We start from the raw sequence: 19,882 nt of genomic DNA on the forward strand, positions 1-19,882 counted from the left end.
GGCTAGACCCGTTGGACTGGCCTGGCCTAACTCGGGATTTAATAGGGCTGAGCTAAGATTTTCGGAGCTCATTTAAAAAAAGAGTTTTTTAGCCCGGCCTGAATAAGCCTGCTCATTTGGGGGGCTTGAGAAATATCGGTAGGGCCGGCCCGTGGGCCAATAAAAATTAATTAAAAAATATAATATAATATTAAAATTTAAAAATAAAGAGAGTCCAAAATCAAAACAATTAGGTTAATATTTCTATTTAGATATTTATTCTTTTAGTTGAAAAAAAATTAATAAATATTAAGGAAAATGCACAAGTACCCCCTAGACTATGACCAAAATCGCAGAGACACACCTTAACTAAACTAAGGTCCTATTACCCCTGAACTTTTTTTTTTTTTGTAATTTTATGTACCTTTTGTCTTATTGGCACTCTATGTGACTCCACGCAATTGAGGCGCGTCGGAGATATTTGGATGCCACGTAAGCCAAAGAGGTACACCAAATTATAAAAAAAAGTTTGGGGGGGGGGGGGGTAATACGACCTTAGTAGGTGTGTCTTTGGGATTTCAGTCATAGTCTATGGGGTACTTTTGTATTTTTCCTAAATATTATAAATATAATTTTATTTGTGGATTTGATTAACAAGTAGTGACATTAAGGTCTCATTTGTTTCTATTAAGATTAAGAAATCTGAATTTGAATATGCATTTAAATATTAAGATGTGCATTAAAATCTAGATGTGTAAATTTGAATAAACGTCTGAATATTAAAATATTGTCTCTGAATCTGAACACTAAATTATTGGGACAGTTTGTTTTCAATATATGAATACACATATGAAATTAAATGTTATATCAATAAAATAGTATCAAAACCTTGTTAGTAAAATAGTTTTTTTCATATAAAATAATATTTTGAACTTTTTTTATCGCAACAAGGTAATATGATTTATCTTTTAAGAACTCATCATGAATATGATTTTTTTACATCATGAATATGATTTTTTCCTCACTCAAATTCTTTGAGGATCTAATATAATGCAATTTAAAATAGTTTATATAGAGTAGTAAATATATAGTTTAGAAAAATATTTTATTTTACTTTATTTTAGAAATTTATTATTGTTATCGATCAAATAACTAATACTTTCTTATTTTTTGAAATCGTGCTAAATATTATATCATGGGAGTGCTTATAAATTCAAATATATTTACTAATTTATGAAAGTAAAAGATGTATATAAGTTAATATGAATAAAGGAAATTATTATGGCAAGCATGTAATTAAATATTAATTAAATAAGAAAACAAACGAACTTAATGAACTAAATCTGAATAATTAAGATTCAGTTCTTAAAAACAAACAAACTTAATGAGGCAAACCTGAATGATTAAGATTCAAACCCTATTAAGTGCAAACAAATGATGTCTAACATAATATAATATTGTTTTGTCGATATTTATGATACAAACCCCATTAAGGGCAAACAAATGATGTCTAACATAATATAATATTGTTTTGTCAATATTTATGATAATATTTTTAAATCATAATTTATAATTTAATTTAATCATTATAAAAATATATATTTTTTCAAAAGTGGGCTGGCCCAGCAAGCCTGTAGCCATGCACTTGTGGGCTGGGCCGACCATTTTCTGGTCCACTCAAAAAATGGGTTAGCCCGACGTGGTCCGTAAAATATCAAAGCATGTATGGATTAGCCCGGATGGGGTGGGCTAGCCCATATTGACCGTTCTAATGAGGGGGCTATATATGTTTACAAATATTTTATTGCTCAAGGTCCATTTTTCTTCTCTTTTGTTTAGTCGTAATTGATTTTGTTTTACTTGTTGAAATAAGAAACAAGGTAGGTTACTTTGAAAATAATTATTTTACTGGAATTATTATTATGAAAAAATGTACTTTCAGTTTTTATTTTTAAAACTTATTAAGATATGTTGAATCCAAATAAGTAAAATAAAGTACAATGACTTAATTACAACCTTATTATATATATGTCATTATAAGTGAAAGAACTTCTGTATTAATTTTTCTTTATGAGTCGATTATTTTTTCAAAATATATGTAATTTACAATACAATATATTTGTATGACAACACACATATAGAAAAAACATAATTAATTAAAAATATGATATTTTCTTTTATTGACTTTAAATAAATAAAAATATAAAATAATTATTAAAAATAAAGAACATGTGGCAATATCATTAATTTTATTTTCCATTGAAATTAATGACATTTGACTATGGGTTTCGGATTTGAAAATAGTCAAAACTATAACAAAATTGTAACTGATAAATTTTCACTATAGGTTAATTTACAATTTGTTTTCTGTATGTATTAAACATGAATAGTGTTGGTTGTTTTAAATGTAAATTTTTGAAGATTAAATTATATTAATTTTAGTTTTCAACAGTTTTTTGGTTTCCCATTAGACCCACTATTCGGGATTAGGAGGTCTGATTAAATATGAATTATATAATATGTAGTCCATTTGAAGATGATGCTTCAAATATAATTTTCTCCATATATATATATATATATATATATATATATATATATATTATAATAATAAAAATGAAATAAAAAAGAAGAATAGATTATAAAATAAGAAAAAAAATTTTTAAATGTTCGAATATTGATAAATGGACCAATGAAGGGTAACAACTAGAATAATTATAAATTCAGATTTTTTGAGATTTTATATTATTTATTAGATATATATTATTAAAAAAATCACTAAGGTTGTATTGATATAATAGAATATATAAATATTTATTTTATTTTTAAATGATTTTAATAATATCAATGTGAAAGATTTGATAAAGAAATAAGAATTTTATTATTTTTTAACATTAATATATATAAATACCAATTAAAATAATTAAAATGAAGAATTAAAATATTATTTAAAGAAAAATATCTCACTCATATTAGATTCCTTAAAAAGTGATTGATGACCTTTTTTCTTAGAATTTATAATAGTTTTAGAACATATTTTTAAGTAACTAAACACTGAAAAATGATTTATCAAAAAACATATTTTGTTTCATATTAAGTTCTAAAAAGAAAATAAAAAATAAGAATAAAGACCGAACTATACTTTTGTCTTGACTCAAAAAACAAAAAAAAATGTCAAACATAATTATTAATATGATTACACTAATCTGCATACTGACTTGGGGAGAATGCTATATATACCAATCCAAATTAGAGCTTCCTTCAACTAAAAAAAGTACCCTTTCTTGGTATTTTTTAAGAACAAAATTTTCAATGATAAAGAATTCAATAAACGGTTTTTATCATGATATGATAAATCAAGTTTCAGTGTTGTTGATTGATGACAATAAAGAATTTACAAATGAGATGGTTCATTTACTCGAGTCTCACGAATATAGAGGTAAATATGCATTACTTCATAAAATACATATAGAACTTAATTTTATATTAGATTTTATTAATATGATACTAGTTATCTCGTTTTATTTTTATTTTACATAAATCACCTTGTAGATCTCATTAATTTTCTAGATCTTCAATTTGTTTTTCTCATCGTCATAACAATGTTTCTAATTCACTTGTTTATATTTTTATAACTAGTTACTAAATGACTCTTTTTGTAATTTCTTTTATAGATTTATCACATTCAATTAGTTTTTTTTTTAAGAGATCAACATAATTTTTAGTGATGGTGGTAGTTTATATTAATTTTCTTATCATTTAATTTCAATTTTATCATATATCTTCGAAGTGACATAATCAATACACATCCTTTAATTTTATCTACTTAATCAACTTACATATATGTGTTCTACTCTTGATTTTTTTTTTGTATAAAAAGATAAGAAAATATTCTTTTTTCAATTGATCTAGAGCAACAACGAGTTGAAAGAGAAAATCAATTAAATTCTTCAGATATAAATTTTAATTAAGATATAGATCTTTAATTTAAACAAATTTAATTATATTCTAGAGAAATATATTATTCCATTTGTAAAGGTCCACGATAAAAACAATGTGAAGAAAGAGAAAAAAAGAAACTAATGAAAGAAAGAAACCAATGAGAGTCAATTTTACTATTATTATTATTATTATTATTATTGTTATTGACTTTGACATAAAAAAAATGTTGTCTTGTTAGGATGTGGACAAAAAATACTTTCACTTCAAAAATTTTTAAAATTATTATGAGACGTTGAACCCAAATAAGTAAAATTTAGAATGACAACTTTATTAAAATTTGTTTATGTTTTTTAATCAGATGATATATGATTATTATTTTTTTGTAGATTTTTCATAAGTTTGTTTCACACTTGATTAGTTTTTAGTAGAAATCTATATTATTTTTAACGGATGTGGTAATTATATTATTTATTTTTTCATTTCAATTTCATCTAATATCCCAGAGGAGGCATAATTTATATCGATCATTTTACCTACTTAATAAACTTATAATTGTGTTTCGCGCTTGATTTTTTTTTTTTAGAAAAAGAGAAGAAAATATTCTTTATTAATCGATCTAGAGTGACAAAGAGTGGAAGGAGTAAATAAATTAGATTCTTTAAATGAAAATTTAATTAAGACTTGAATTTGATTTTTATAAATTTATTTATAAATAGAGAAATAAATTAGTTATTTTCATAATTTAAAATAAGGATATTTGAATCTACTTAAGAGATTTGACAAATATTATTATTCAGTATTAATGGTAATTAAATTACATTCTGTGCTTTAATCTGCGAGACATTACACAATATTCACAATATTTGAAAAATACTAATATGATATTTTATAGTTAAATTTTATTATGAGAAATAAATAATTTTTCATTATAACTTTTTGTATAATTTTAATTTTCTGTGTTCTGCTCATTAATTTATTAAAATGCATTGATATAGTTAGGACAGTTGATATGGCTTCACAAGGAATGTCAATGCTCTTGAAGGGAAAGGAAAAGATCGATTTGATGATTATCAATATGAATTCACCCGACTTGCTTTCATTTCAACTTTTGGATCAAGCGGTTGTCTCAGATATAGTACCAATTTGTAAGTATTTAATTTTACTCTTCATTTATGACATTTAGTATACTGTAAAAAATTAAATATCAAAACTGTATTTTAATTTAGTATCTCTAAATAACCCTTAACTACATAGCTTTTGTTGATAACATGTCGTCAATAAGGATTAGCAATGAATTTTAATGTGTTATTTAGAGTCATAAATTCTCTTACTTTCAGTGATAAGATAATTCTGTTTTTGTAAAAATATATTATTAAAATAGATTAAAGCCAAATAACCCTTTCATAGTATTTACAATATAATTTAGTTTTAATGGTTACTTTTTTAAAAAATAACAATGCAGGTGTTTGTAATGAATATGATGCACGCTCCGCAAAGAAAGCTTTTAAAAGTGGTGCTTATTTTTACATGCAAAAGCCAGTTGACCAAGGAATTGTGAAGCACATGTGGCAACTTGTGTTGCAAAAGAATATACAAAAGGAAAAGGTTATTGATGTCATTGATAACAATACCATTGTTAAAGAACTATATGTAGATAAAAGTAATGCGTCTATTGATATAGATGAGCAAGATAATGATATCCATGAGACTAAAAATGATGTTGGGACGAATGAAAAGAGCAAATTAAAGAGAAAGAGAGGTAAAAAATTGATTGAAGAAGATAAGAGTCAGAGCAGTGTTACTAAGGTTATTATTCGAAGGAAGACTCGTATTGTATGGACCGAGGATCTTCATGACAAATTTCAAAAAGCTGTGAACAAACTTAATGATGGCAGTGAGTTTACTTCACAATTATTTATTACTTCATACTTATAGTCGTGGTTAACTTACTTGTAAATAAGATGCTCAAACTAATAATTGTATTTTATTCGTCTTTCTTATATATTAAATGAAAGTGAATTTTCTTTGTTATGAATTATTTTGTAGGATGTTTTCCAACTTATATTCTTGAGGCGATGAATGTACCTGGTCTTACTCGATATCAAGTAGCTAGTCACCTGCAGGTACATTTCTTGAATTTCCTTAAATTATCTTAGTGGTAAAATATGTATGTAACAATTGTGTGTATATGCTAAAAGGACAAATCAAGAAGATGTTTTTATGGAAAAAAATTGGGAAGTCGTTTTTCATAAAATAAAATTTTATATCACTTTAGCCAATGAATATTTAGATATTAATAAAAATCATTAGTAATTAAAATTTTTATCAAAAGAATATTTGACTCAATAATATTATCATCTATCTTTAATTTTGTATCTTTTTTGAGAGATATTTATTGTTAACCTATAACTTAAAACATATTATTATTGAAAGTAATGACTTCTTTCTTAAAACACAATCATCTCAAATTAGTTCAAATGATATAAATGTCAATTTTGCCAAAATTATCATAATTATATATCCACCAAATGGTTAGCTATATATCAACAATTCTGTAACTATATGTTGGTTTTGGTTTTTCTGTTTGAGAGTTAAAAAAAAATAATTCTTTTTGAGTTGTAAATAATTATGTAACTGATAGTATTCACAATTATTATCAAAAAATAATAAGTTCTTGTTATCTTTTTTGACTAATATATTTTTTTTTTGCGGTCATGCAAATTAAAAAAGCTTTTCCTTAGTTAAAACAATATATTATTCGATCTATTTACATATATTGGTAAAAATATATGTCAACCTTTGGATATCCTTTTTAGTATAACAATTGTTCTTCCTACAATAATTTGCTATTAATCTTTTTTTTCTTTTTAAAATTTTACAGAAATGTCGTAACAATACTTGGAAAGCTCCAAGGAAGAGAAAATCTACTTGTGATTCATCAAGTCAATTAGGAATCTCAAGTGATTCTAGCGTTGGAATATTTGAGACGACGTCTCATCTTAAAATGAATGTTACAAATCTACAACAACAACAAATCCAAAGAGGTCTAGAAACTCCATTTCAATCAAATATTAATATTTTTTCTAGAGGAGAGAGTTCAAATTTACAGAAGCCTTATCACCAACAACTTCAAGTTGATCCCCAGTACCTCAACCCATTTTATACCTCCTTGGCATCATCTGCAGAAAATAATAATCTTGCTGGGCTACAACAACAACAACAACAAGAACCTTTATCCGAATTATGGAGATTGCAAGGATCCAATATTGGGAGCGCAGATTATACACACGAGCTAGAATTTAACAATGAAATTCATCATGCTCAAAATGACTATGCCTTGGATTTAGAAGCGTATGCACGTACAATGAATGGATTGGGAGTAGAAAATATTGATTTTCAGAAACGTATTGGTGAACAAAACATGGCTCAACCGACCAATAATGTTATCACAACATTACATAAGAGTGATACTCAAGGAAGTGAGTTAAGTGAGATGATGGATTCTGATGCTTATTTTGATTCCGATGATTTGGATTTTCTCTTTTTGAATGATGAATCTCCAATTTTCGATCTACCCAATGAACATGATAGTGCCTCTAATCAAGTTTACTTCAATAATATGGTCAGTGCTTCTATCTTAACTTTATTTGTGTTGCAATTTTACTATCTACTTATCTATGTTTGTCACAATGGTAGTTTTTTTAAAAATAAATTATTTTTTGAAAAAGAACTTTTTTATACATTGAAGATTGATAACATTAGGGGTAGTTCAAATATCGAAATTCAATTACTAATCTTGATATAAAATTAATTGATATTATATCTATTTTGTGTTTGATTATTTATATTAGCTGAATTTAATATAAATTTTTAAATAAAAATAATTGTGTTATATATTTATATCTTTATATGCAGGCAACATCGAGTGCTCAATTTCCAGAGATAACAAGTTTTCTTGATGATTCTTCAACTTGATCCAATGCAGTTTGATGCTTTCTATGGAGAAAAATGAAATTGCATCTTTCATTTTGTTTTTCTAGACTATCTAGTACTCTATCTTTTTTAGATTTGGATAGCAAAACTTAACTAAATTAAAATTCTAATTATTTTGAATTATAGTCAAGATCTACTAGTTTCAATAAATAATGCGCGTCAATATAATTAATGATTCAAGTGGATTTGATTGAAGGTTCAATTATATTGAACTAAAACTGACAAATCCGATCCACTTTTTTGGAGGCATAGTTTGGTGTTATTTGTCAAACGAAGAAGGGCTTAAATGCCCCTTAACTGTTTGAATTACATTAGTTTTGGTCTTATTTTCACCCAAAAGTTCTACATTTTTTGTTTAGTTTTCAACTTTGTTTTTTTTGGTTTAGGAATCTGCATTGCAGTTTCGAATAAATTTAAATTGTATAATGTAAGATCCTTTCAAAAATAATGCTCTAAACATGATTTTCTCCGTACTTAGAATTAGAACCCAAGACCTCCGTTCAAGAGTAAAATTTTATATTACCTATTAGGTACATGTTACTAAAAATGACTAAATTTGTGTTTTTTTATAACTAACAGTTTCATTAATCACCAATGTCGAAAATGATTACAATCTTCATAGCTTAACAACACACAGTTAGCTATCAGTACATCAAAGAGCTCCTACTCAATAACAACTAATTCTGAAAGTAGACATGAGAGCATTAAACCTAGGTGGGGCTCGAACACTACAAACAACAATAACATCCTCAATTGATCATGTTTGATATAAGAAAATTTATAAAATATTTTTTTCTTTAAAATATTATTATTTTTATGATTTCAAAAGTGTCATTTCGTAATTAATGATACAAGGTAAAGTATACGATTGAGAAATAATAATTTTATGATGTTTTAAATATTAGTTAATATATATAAGTACCGATTGAAATAATTACGAAGGAGAATTAAATTATTGTTTAAAGGAAAACAACTAACTCATGTCAGATTCCTTAATTAAGTGACAAATGTCCCTTTTTTCTTTTAATTTATAACATTTTTAGATTATACATTTAAATATCTAAATATTAAAAAATAATTTCAACAAGAAAATATTTTGCTTCATATCAAGTCTCTAAAAAGAAAATATGCATTACTCCAAAAAAATACATATAAATTTTGTGTATATGTTTTATTTTATATTAGTTCTTATTGATATGATACTTGTTATCTTATTTTTTTTTATTTTGCATTAAGCGTCCTTTAGATGTCATTAAGTTTTTAGATTTTCAATTTACTTTTCTGGTTGTCATAACATTGTTTCTTTTACCTTTTTATGTTTTCTTTACCGGTTACTATATGATTCTTTTTGTAATTTCTTTTATAAGCTTGTCACATTCAATAATTTTTTTTAAAAAATATCTATATAATTTTTAGTGATGGTGATAGTTTATATTAAATTTCTTATTATTTAATTTCAATTTTATAGATACTTTAAAATGACATAATCTATACAAATCATTTTATCTACTTAAATCGATTTACATCTCGCTCTTTTTGTAGAAAAAGAGAAGAAAATATTCTTAGTCAGATGATCTAGAGCAACAAAGAACCGGAGGAGCAAATCAATTAAATTCTTCGGATATAAATTTTGAATTATAGGGCTAAGATCTTTAATTTTTATAAATTTATTCATATTTTAGAGAAATAAACTATTCAGATAGCGAAGGCACATAACAAAAACAATGTGAAGAAAGAGAAAGCGAGAAATTAATGTGAATTAATTTAACTATTATTATTATTATTGACTTTGAATATTGACTTCTCATCTTTGTTAGGATGTAGACAAAAAAAAAAATGCTTTCACTTTTAATTTTTTCAAGCTATTAAGATATATTGAACCTAAATAAGTAAAATTTAGAACGATAACTTGATTAAAATTTGTTTAGGTTTTTTTAACTAGATGATAAATGATTTTTTCCTAGATTTTTTGTAAGCTTATTACATGCTTGATTAATTTTTGATAGATTAACGGATGTGATAGTTTATATTAATTTTTTGTCATTTCAAGTTCATATGATATCTTAAACGAAGAATAATTTATATTGTTCATTTTACATACTTAATAAACTTTCATATGTATTTTACTCTTGATTCTTCTTTTAGAGAAAAAGAGAAGAAAATATTTGTTATTAGTCGATCTAGAGAGACAAAAAATGAAAGGAGAAAATTAATTAAAATCTTTAAATATAAATATAAAAGGATTTAGTTTTTTTAATTTTACAAATTTATTTATAATTAGAGAAATAAATTATTTAGATAGTAAAGACAGAAGAAATTATTTTTATTATTTTCTGATATTTTACTGTTATTTCATTCTTTTAACTAAATGTATCTAGAATTTTCTTAGTTATTTTTTTTAAATTCATTTACATGGTGCCAATGTATTTTTTTTTTAATGTGTTATAAGTAAATAAAAATCAGTCTTTTAAGTGAGAGGGAAAAAGAAGGAAAAAATTGATAGTCCCAATGATTTTTTTAGCCCTATTAATTTAATGGAGCTTTTTTCATGTATCTATAAATATAAATAAGTTTTACTATTATTCAATATACTACTGTTATTTCATTCTTTTAACTACATGTATCTAGAATTTTATTAGTTATTTTATAGTTAAATTACTTATGAAAAATAAAAAAAAATTCATGATAATTTTTTGTATAATTTATTCTTGTGTTTTATTATTGATTTTTAAAATATACTAGTATAATTAGGACAGTTGATACAGCTTTACAAGAAATGTTAATGCTCTTAAAAAAAAATGAAAAAATTGATTTGATGATTATCAATATAAATTCACCCCATTTGATTTCATTTCAACTTTTAGATCAAGTTATAGTGTCAGATATGGTCTAAATTTGTAAATATTTAATTTTACTCTTCATTTATGACTTCTAATATATATAAAAAATTAATTATTAAATATGTCTTTAATTTATTATCTCTATATAACCCTTAGCTACATAGATTTTGTTATAATATGTCATCAATAGACGGATTAGCAATGAGTTTTAATGTATTGTTTAGAGTAAAAGATTTTATCTGTTTTGTAAAAATATATTAGGTTATAATAGATAAAAAATTTCATTATATTTATAATATAATTTAATTTTATTGACTAGCTTTAGAAAAATAACAATGCAAGTTTTTATAGTGATGCTTATTTTTTCATGCAAAAGCCACTTTACCAAGGATTTGTGAAGTACATGTGGCAACTTGTATTGTAAAAAAATATACAATAGAAAAGGCTATTAATGTCATTGATAATAATAACATTGTTGAAGAACCATATGTAGAGAAAAGTAAGTGCTTACTGATTTAGATGAGCAAGATAATGCTATCAATGAGATTACAAATGATGTTGTATCTCATGAAAAGAGCAAGTTGAAGAGAAAGAGAGGTATAAAAACTAACTAAACATGAAAAGAGTCAAAACAATGCTACTAAGGTTATTATTCGACAAAAGACTCGCATTATATGGATAACGGAGCTTCATGACAAATTTTAAAAAGTTGTGAACAAAATTAATGATGGCATACTTCACAATTATTTATTACTTTATACCTATAGTCGTGGTCAACTTACTTGGAATTAAGACACTCAGACTAATAGTTGTATTTAATACATTTTTCTTATTTTATTTAGGGATATATATCAAGTTAAAGTGAATTTTCATTGTTATGAATTGTTTTGCAGGATGTTTCCAAGTGATATTCTTGAGAAAATGAATGTACCTGATCTGCCTCTGTATCAAGTCACTAGTCATTTATAGGTACAGTTTACAAATTTTCTTAGATTTTCTAAACAGTGAATTATATTTGTAATATTTGTGTGTATTTGGTAAAAGGATAAATCAAGAAGACCTTTTTACGGAAAAAAGTTGGAAAGTCATTTTTCATAAAAATAAGACTTTATATAACTTTACCCAATGAATATTTTGACACTAATATAAACTTTTATAGTTAAAACATTTATCGAAAAAATATTCAACTCAATAATATCATTATCTATCTTTAATTTATATCTTTTTTAAAAGATATTTATTGTTAATCTATAATATCAAATACCAAAAATATTTTTTATTGAAAATAATGACTTCTTCCTTAAAACAAACACAACTCAAATTAGTTCAAATGATAAAAATGTCAATTTTGCCGAAAATACTATAATTATAAATCCACCAAATGAGTATCTATACATCAACAATTGTGAAACTATCTGTTGGTTTTGGTTTTTCTGTTTGAGACCTAAAAGATTTTTTTTAGTAGTAAATATTTCTTTTTATAGTAATATTCATAGTTATTAACCAAAAAAAAGTTCTAGTTATCTTTTTGAGCTAAGAAATTTTTGTGGTCATTCAAATCAAGAAAAAACTTTTTCTTAGCTAAACCAATATATTATTCAATCTATTTACATATCCTGCTTAATACATATGTCAATTTGCTATTTTATCTTTTTTTTTTAACACTTAACAGAAATATTGTAATATTACTTCGAAAGTTTCAAGAAAGAGAAAATATATTTGTCATTTATTAGGTTAATTAAGATCTCAAATGGTTCTAGTAGCCTTGTAATATTTGAGACGACGTATCATCCAAATCTACGACAATAAGAAACCCAAAGAGGTTCAAAAACTCAATTTTTACCATATAATAATATGTTTCTATATAAGAGAGTTCAACTTTGCAGGAGTCCTACCACCTACAACTTCAAGTTGATTCCCAATACCTCAACCCATACGATACCCCACTTTTATCACCGGCCAAAAATAACAATGGTGTTGGGCTACAACAACAAAAAGGACCTTTAAGGGGATCGCAAGGATCAAATATTGAGAGCACGAATTATATACCCGGACTAGAGTTTAACAATGGGATTCATCGTGCTCTAAATGACTGTCTTGGATGTAGCAACATATGTTGTTGTTCATCATGTATTCCTAAGATACTTAAATCAAAACTTTGAAAAACTTGGTAAGAAAAATCAAAGTTTAAATAGCATTTTAAAAACTAGAAAATTAAAATTAGTAGAGAAAATAGAATAAAAAAACAGATTAGAAACAATAAACAAAATACTTTTCTTAAAGAAGAAAATCGAGCCCACTAAATGCACAGTGTTCCCTTAAGGATATTATTCCCTTCAAGTCCCCGAAGTTAATGAAATATATCCTCCCAGTATAGAACGAACTTAGTCAATGGTGTATCGATATCTAAAATCACAATGTCAGCGAACCACTCGATGACAGTAAAGTACACTTAAAATACGAGATTTAGTAATAGTAGAAGAAGTCAAGAAAATTCATTTTTTTTAAATAAGAAAAAACCCCTAAATTTATAGAAAACAAAGGTTAGTGTGAAAATGTTCTTGTTGTGCCTTACCGGAAAGGTACCTAACCCTTTGGATTAATCACAATCTTCGGAAGGGTCACAATCTTTCATAAAAAGCACAACTTTTCATAAAAGTAATAATTTTCATAAAAAAGTCGCAACTTTTTATAAAAGTCACAACACTTCATAAAAGTCGCAATTTTTCATAAAATTCACAACTCTTCATAAAAATCACAACTCTTCACTTTCCATTCACACCTCTATAACCCAAGAATCTTCAACATGAATGAGGAATGACATAAAGACAAAGAAATGGATAACTATGTGTACTATAGAAGCAAGAATTGATTGAATCTGGATAAGTATGTTTCCCCTTGAATTTTTATAATGAACATATGTCATATATACTCTGTCAATCAATTGATATGATATCTTTGAACCTTTGAGCATTGGTGTATACCTAGACAACCATATGTCACACAATTAACTCTTTACCATTTATGATTTTTACGGTTGTGTTCGTTTCAGTTATGAACACATCCTGGTTGTATGAGTGTATGGAGAATAGGCTTTTGACAATAATTTTCTTTGAAGCGGCGTACACTTCACACTCACACAAGTAATTTTTAACGGCGTTATCCCGTAGATAAACTTTTTGGTCAAATATGCCAAACTTCAGAAATTATTAAAACCATTAAGCTTTATTAACTCATTAAAAACATGTTGTATCCCTGTTTTGAGCATTGTCTTCATCATGAGACTGGATTGAGTTGGTTGACAATGTCAAACCGTCAGTCACAACTTTGTTTTTCTCCTTGAATCTAACTGTTGCAATCTCTAGTCACTACTAAAAAAAGGACAAAGAGATCTAGAAAAGGAGACCTCAAAAATAGGTATATAATAAGAGACCTCATGAGGTCGCTATTTGTATCAATAATTTTTTAATTTTTTTAAAGTAGGAGAGACCTCGAGAGGTCAATTTCACGAATTTATTTTTTCCTATAAGTGACTTATTTTAATTCTTTAATTTTTAGGCTGATTCCCATAAAATTAGAGACCTTATGAGGTCTCTACTTGTTAAATTAAAAATAATAATTTAGTTTAATTAAAGAAATAATATATGAGAGACTTCGTGAGGTCTCTTAAAACAAAAATATGAAAACTCTAGTCAAATTTATCTCTCTCTTACACCTCTCTCTCTCTCTCTCATTGTCCTCTCTCCTTTAATCAGACGCGGCTCCTTTCATCGTCCTCTCTCCGCCTTCATCTTCTCCATTGCAAGACGCGAAGTTGGGCCGCGCGCCTCCGTCTCCGCCTTCATCTTCTCCTAACAGGTAAGTCGGGCCGCCTCCATCTCCGCCATCTGCAGTCGGGCCTCAGCAGCTGGAGGTCGCGCCGCCTCCATCTCCGTCGGGTCGTGCTGCAGCATTAGTGGGTCGGCACCTCCCATCCCTTTGACTAGGGGTGGGCATTCGGTAATTCGGTTCGGTTTCAGTTTTTTTCGGTTTTCGGTTCTTGTAAATTGTGTACCGAACACCAAATCGAAATAATTCGATTCGATTCGGTTTTTATTATTTCGATTTGATTTTGTTATTTCGGTTTTTTAATGGGCCTGCTTAGTTGGGCTTTTAAAATTTACAATTTTTTTTGTTTGATTTTTCAGCTTAATGGGCTAAAAATATTTACATCAAAAAGTGTCTTTTACTTTTTAATTTTTTATTTTAAATTATTATATTTATTATTTAAAATAAATAATTAATATAGGAAAAATGCCCAAGTACTGTTTGGTTATGGGTCTTTTTTCCCTTCCTATGTGGATAAATAAAAGCCCAATTTGGACCAATCCATTTTTGCCCATAGGCCCATTCTTATTAGGCAAATATAAGCCTATTTTAGGTCTTATTTTCATATACACAGAGAGTTTTTTCAGCATCCAAAAAGAGAGAAAGAGGGCAATTTTCGCAGTCAAAATTCAGCCCTAACAGCCAACTTCAAATTGCGATTCCCGCTTCGTTTCTTGTCCGATTGAGTTGATTTTTGGACAGCATATTATCTTCATCTCAATATTTGATTAGGAACTGACAGAGTTGGATTTGGTGGTCTGCAGCTTCAGTTTTGCTGTCGTGAACAGTAGCTGCGAAATTGGGGATTTTGCTCCTTTAATTCTCTAGATTTGGTGCAATCTTATTTTGTTGTTGCTCGTTGTTTGGCACTTGTTTTGTGGCCAATTTTGGAGAACAATATTGTAACTCTTGGTGATTATAGTGGAGCTTTTGGTAACGTGGTTTTTTACTCTTCACATCGAAGGGTTTTCCACGTAAATCTTGGTGTCTTGTGTGATTGGCTTATTATTGTCTTGTTATATTTGTTTGGTTGAATTACTTGCTGCCTTACTATCATATTGCTTGTGGTTGTTTGTCTTCTCTTGGTTCAAATCGAAAAGGGAAAGTATAGACTTGAATATTCTTCCATTGTTATCCTGTCAGGCATTCTTTGTTAGTGCCTTGTCTTTCCCAACAAAGTGGTATCAGAGCATTGGTTATTGTTGATTGTCGTTTTGAATGATGGAGGCAAATATGAGCAAAATGGTGTGTTTAAATGGTAGTAACTATCATATTTGGAAAGGCAAGATGAAAGATCTTCTATTTGTCAAGAAGATGCATTTACCTGTGTTTGCTTCTAATAAGCCTCAGTCTTTGAATGATGAAGAATGGGAATTTGAGCATCTGCAGGTTTGTGGCTATATTAGACAATGGGTTGAAGATAATGTTAAAAATCATATTGTGAATGAGACACATTCCAAAAGTTTGTGGGACAAGCTCGAGACACTTTATGCTTCGAAGACTGGCAACAAGTTGTTCCTATTGAAACAATTAATGAATATCAGGTATAAAGAGGGCACTCCTATTTCTGATCATATTAATGATTTTCAGGGTGTTCTTGACCAGCTGTCCGGAATGGGTGTAAAGTTTGATGATGAGATACAGGGACTTTGGCTTCTTAATACTTGCCAGACTCTTGGGAAACTCTTCGAGTTTCTTTGACTAATTTTGCTCCCAGTGGTGTTGTAACTATGGAATATACTAAGAGTGGTGTCTTGAATGAAGAAATGAGAAGAAGATCTCAAGCCTCATCTTCTTCAGCTTCACACTCCGATGTTTTGGTTACTGAAGATAGGGGGAGAAACAAGTCCAGAGGTCAGAATGATAGAGGTAAAAGTAGAAGCAAGTCAAAAACTAAATACAAGAATATTACATGTGACTATTGCCAGTAGAATGGGCATATCATGAAATATTGTCACAAGCACAAGAGAGATATGAGACAACAAAAGAGAGAAGACGATAATAAAAATCGTGTTGCTGTTGTTGCTAATGATGATCTTCTTGTTTCTTGTGATTCAAATGCCATTAATCTTGTACGTGATGAGTCTAGCTGGTTTGTGGATTCTGGTGCTACTTCTCATGTCACGCCAAAGAAGGAATTATTTTCTTCTTATACTCCAGGTAATTTTGGAACATTGAAAATGGGAAATAATCATGAAGTTGAAGTTATTGGCATTGGGACAGTTTGTTTGGAAAGTAACAATGGTTCCAAACTAGTTCTCAATAATGTCAAGGATGCTCCAGATGTTCGCTTGAATTTGATTTCTGTGGGATATCTTGATGATGAAGGTTATGTTAATACACTTGGTGTTTGCCAGTGGAAGCTTACTAGAGGTTTGATGGTTGTGGCCCGTGGTGACAAGTTGTCTAACTTGTATGTATTTCAGGGCTCCATGTCCAGAGACTCAGTAAATTTGGTGGAGAATGATACTTCATCAGAGTTATGGCATAGAAGGCTGAGTCATATGAGCGAGAAGGGGATTGATAGTTTGGCTAAGAAAAATTTGCTTTCTGGAGTGAAACAAGCAAAGTTGAAGAAATGTGTTCATTGCTTAGCCGGTAAACAGAAAAGAGTTTCTTTTCAGAGTCATCCGCCTTCAAGAAAGCTCGATTTGCTGGAGTTGGTACATTCTGATTTGTGTGGTCCTTTTAAGGTAAGATCTCATGGTGGTGCACTTTACTTTGTGACTTTTATTGATGATCATTCTCGCAAACTCTGGGTATTTCTTTTGAAGTCCAAGGATCAAGTACTTGATGTGTTCAAGGGTTTTCAGGCCTTGGTTAAAAGACAAACATGGAAGACATTGAAATGCATCCGCTCAGATAATGGTGGTGAGTATATTGGTCCTTTTGATAGATATTGCAGAGAGCAGGGTATTAGGCATCAGAAAACTCCTCCAAAGACTCCTCAGTTAAATGGTTTAGCAGAGAGGATGAACAGAACTCTAGTTGAGAGGGTTAGATATATGCTTTCAGATGCTAAGCTGTCAGATTCCTTTTGGGCAGAAACACTTAATACTGCTACTTATGTTATCAATTTATCTCCTGCTGTTGCTTTAGATGGTGATGTCCCTGACAGAGTTTGGACTGGTAAGAATGTTTCTTATGATCATCTTAGAGTCTTTAGGTGTAAAGCCTTTGTACATGTTCCTAAGGATGAAAGGTCAAAGTTGGATGTTAAAAATAGGCAGTGTATCTTTATTGGTTATAGTCAAGATGAATTTGGCTATCGTTTCTATGATCCTGTTGAGAAGAAACTTGTTAGAAGCCGTGATGTTGTGTTCTTTGAAGACCAAACAATTGAAGATTTTGAAAAAGCTGATAAGGCTGATTTTCAGAGTAGTGAGAGCTTAGTTGATGTTGATCCAGTTCCTTTGACTATTGCACCGGAAGAAAATCTTCATAATGATGAAAGTCAAGTTGATAATGAAGATGGTGATCATGTTCAGAATGACCATCATGATGTTGTTGATGCTCCAGTGCAAGATGATGTGGTTGTCCAACAACCAATTATAGATGCTCCAGAGAGTTCTCTCAGACGATCTAGTAGAGAGAGAATTCCTTCATCTTGTAATTCTCCCAATGAGTATGTACTCTTGACTGACGGGGGAGAACCTGAGAGTCTTGATGAGGCCATGGAAAGTGAAGAAAAAGAAAGGTGGTTTGATGTTATGGAAGATGAGATTAAATCCTTGCATGATAATCATACCTTTGATTTGGTTAAGTTACCTAAAAACAGAAAAGCTTGAAAAACAGGTGGGTTTTTCGGGTGAAACACGAAGATGGTAATCCAGTTCCACGGTACAAAGCTAGATTAGTTGTCAAGGGATTTAATCAGAAAAAGGGAGTTGATTTTGATGAGATATTCTCTCCAGTTGTGAAGATGTCATCCATCGTGTGGTTCTAGGCTTGGCTGCAAGTCTAGATTTAGAGGTTGAGCAAATGGATGTTAAAACTGCTTTCCTCCATGGTGACTTAGATGAAGAAATTTATATGGAGCAACCGGAAGGTTTTGAAGTCAAGGGAAAAGAGAATTATGTTTGCAAATTGAAGAAGAGCTTGTATGGTTTGAAACAAGCTCCCAGGCAGTGGTACAGGAAGTTTGGTTCTTTTATGAGTCAGCAGGGCTTTAAGAAGACTTCTTTAGACCATTGTGTTTTTGTGCAAAAGTTCTCTGATGGTGACTTTATTATTGTGTTGCTTTATGTTGATGACATGCTTGTTGTTGGTCATAATACTTGCAGGATTCAGAAGTTGAAGCAAGAGTTGAGTAAGTCTTTTGCTATGAAAGACTTAGGACCAGCAAGGAAGATTCTTGGCATGCAGATTGTCCGTGATAGAAAGGCCAAGAAATTGGTATTATCACAAGAGAAGTACATTCAGAAAGTACTTCGCAGATTCAGCATGGACAAAGCTAAGGTTGTCAGTACACCTTTAGCTATGCACTTCAAATTGAGTACGAAACATTGTCCTTCTAGTGATGATGAGAAGGAAGATATGAAGAAAGTTCCTTATGCTTCAGCTGTTGGTAGTTTGATGTATGCGATGGTTTGTACAAGACCGGATATTGCTCACGCTGTTGGAGTTGTTAGCCGTTTTCTTTCTAATCCGGGAAGAGAACATTGGAATGCTATGAAGTGGGTTATGAGATATCTCTGTGGCACTTCTAGTCCGAGTTTGTGTTTTGGTACAGGGAAGCCTATTCTTTGTGGTTATACTGATTCAGACATGGCTGGTGATGTTGATACTCGCAAGTCTACTTCAGGGTACTTGGTTACTTTTGCAGGGGGAGCTGTGTCAAAAATGTGTTGCTCTATCTACTACAGAAGCTGAGCTTATTGCTATCGTTGAAGCTTGTAAAGAATTGCTTTGGATGAAGAGATTCTTGGGGGAACTTGGTTGTGGTCAAGAGAGGTATGTGCTTTATTGTGACAGTCAAAGTGCTATACATCTTGGCAAGAATTCTACGTTCCATGGTCGGTCTAAACACATTGATATGAGATACCATTGGATTCGAGATGTGTTAGATTCTAAGTTGCTTGAGCTTGAAAAGATTCATACAAATTACAATGGTTCCGATATGATGGCTAAAGTTTTGCCAAGAGGGAAGTTTGAAGATTGTTGCATGGTCGTCGGGATGGCGGTCTCCTCCACATAGTCGTGAGGGGGAGAATTGTTGGGTTATGGGTCTTTTTTCCCTTCCTATGTAGATAAATAAAAGCCCA

At 29.2% G+C, this 19,882-nt stretch overlaps 1 protein-coding gene across 1 annotated transcript; it reads left to right on the forward strand.

Moving 5' to 3' along the window:
* The first annotated feature begins 4,927 nt into the window (after positions 1 to 4,927).
* LOC138337193 (two-component response regulator ARR18-like) lies at positions 4,928 to 7,893 on the forward strand. Its single transcript, XM_069286825.1, has 5 exons — positions 4,928 to 5,063; positions 5,381 to 5,812; positions 5,965 to 6,041; positions 6,800 to 7,540; positions 7,834 to 7,893. The coding sequence occupies exons 1-5, from the start codon at positions 4,928 to 4,930 to the stop codon at positions 7,891 to 7,893; spliced, it is 1,446 nt and encodes a 481-aa protein (XP_069142926.1).
* The last annotated feature ends 11,989 nt before the right edge of the window (positions 7,894 to 19,882 follow it).

The sequence above is a fragment of the Solanum lycopersicum genome, chromosome 7 (assembly GCF_036512215.1).
Source record: "Solanum lycopersicum chromosome 7, SLM_r2.1".
Taxonomy (NCBI): domain Eukaryota; kingdom Viridiplantae; phylum Streptophyta; class Magnoliopsida; order Solanales; family Solanaceae; genus Solanum; species Solanum lycopersicum.

What these genes read in the sequence shown, in the direction of transcription:
- LOC138337193 (XM_069286825.1), top strand. Translation starts at nt 4,928, where the DNA reads ATGGCTTCACAAGGAATGTCAATGCTCTTGAAGGGAAAGGAAAAGATC. An exon ending in GAACAAACTTAATGATGGCA is followed by an intron (nt 5,813 to 5,964) that starts GTGAGTTTACTT and finishes ATTATTTTGTAG; the next exon opens with GATGTTTTCCAACTTATATT. An exon ending in AAGTAGCTAGTCACCTGCAG is followed by an intron (nt 6,042 to 6,799) that starts GTACATTTCTTG and finishes AAAATTTTACAG; the next exon opens with AAATGTCGTAACAATACTTG.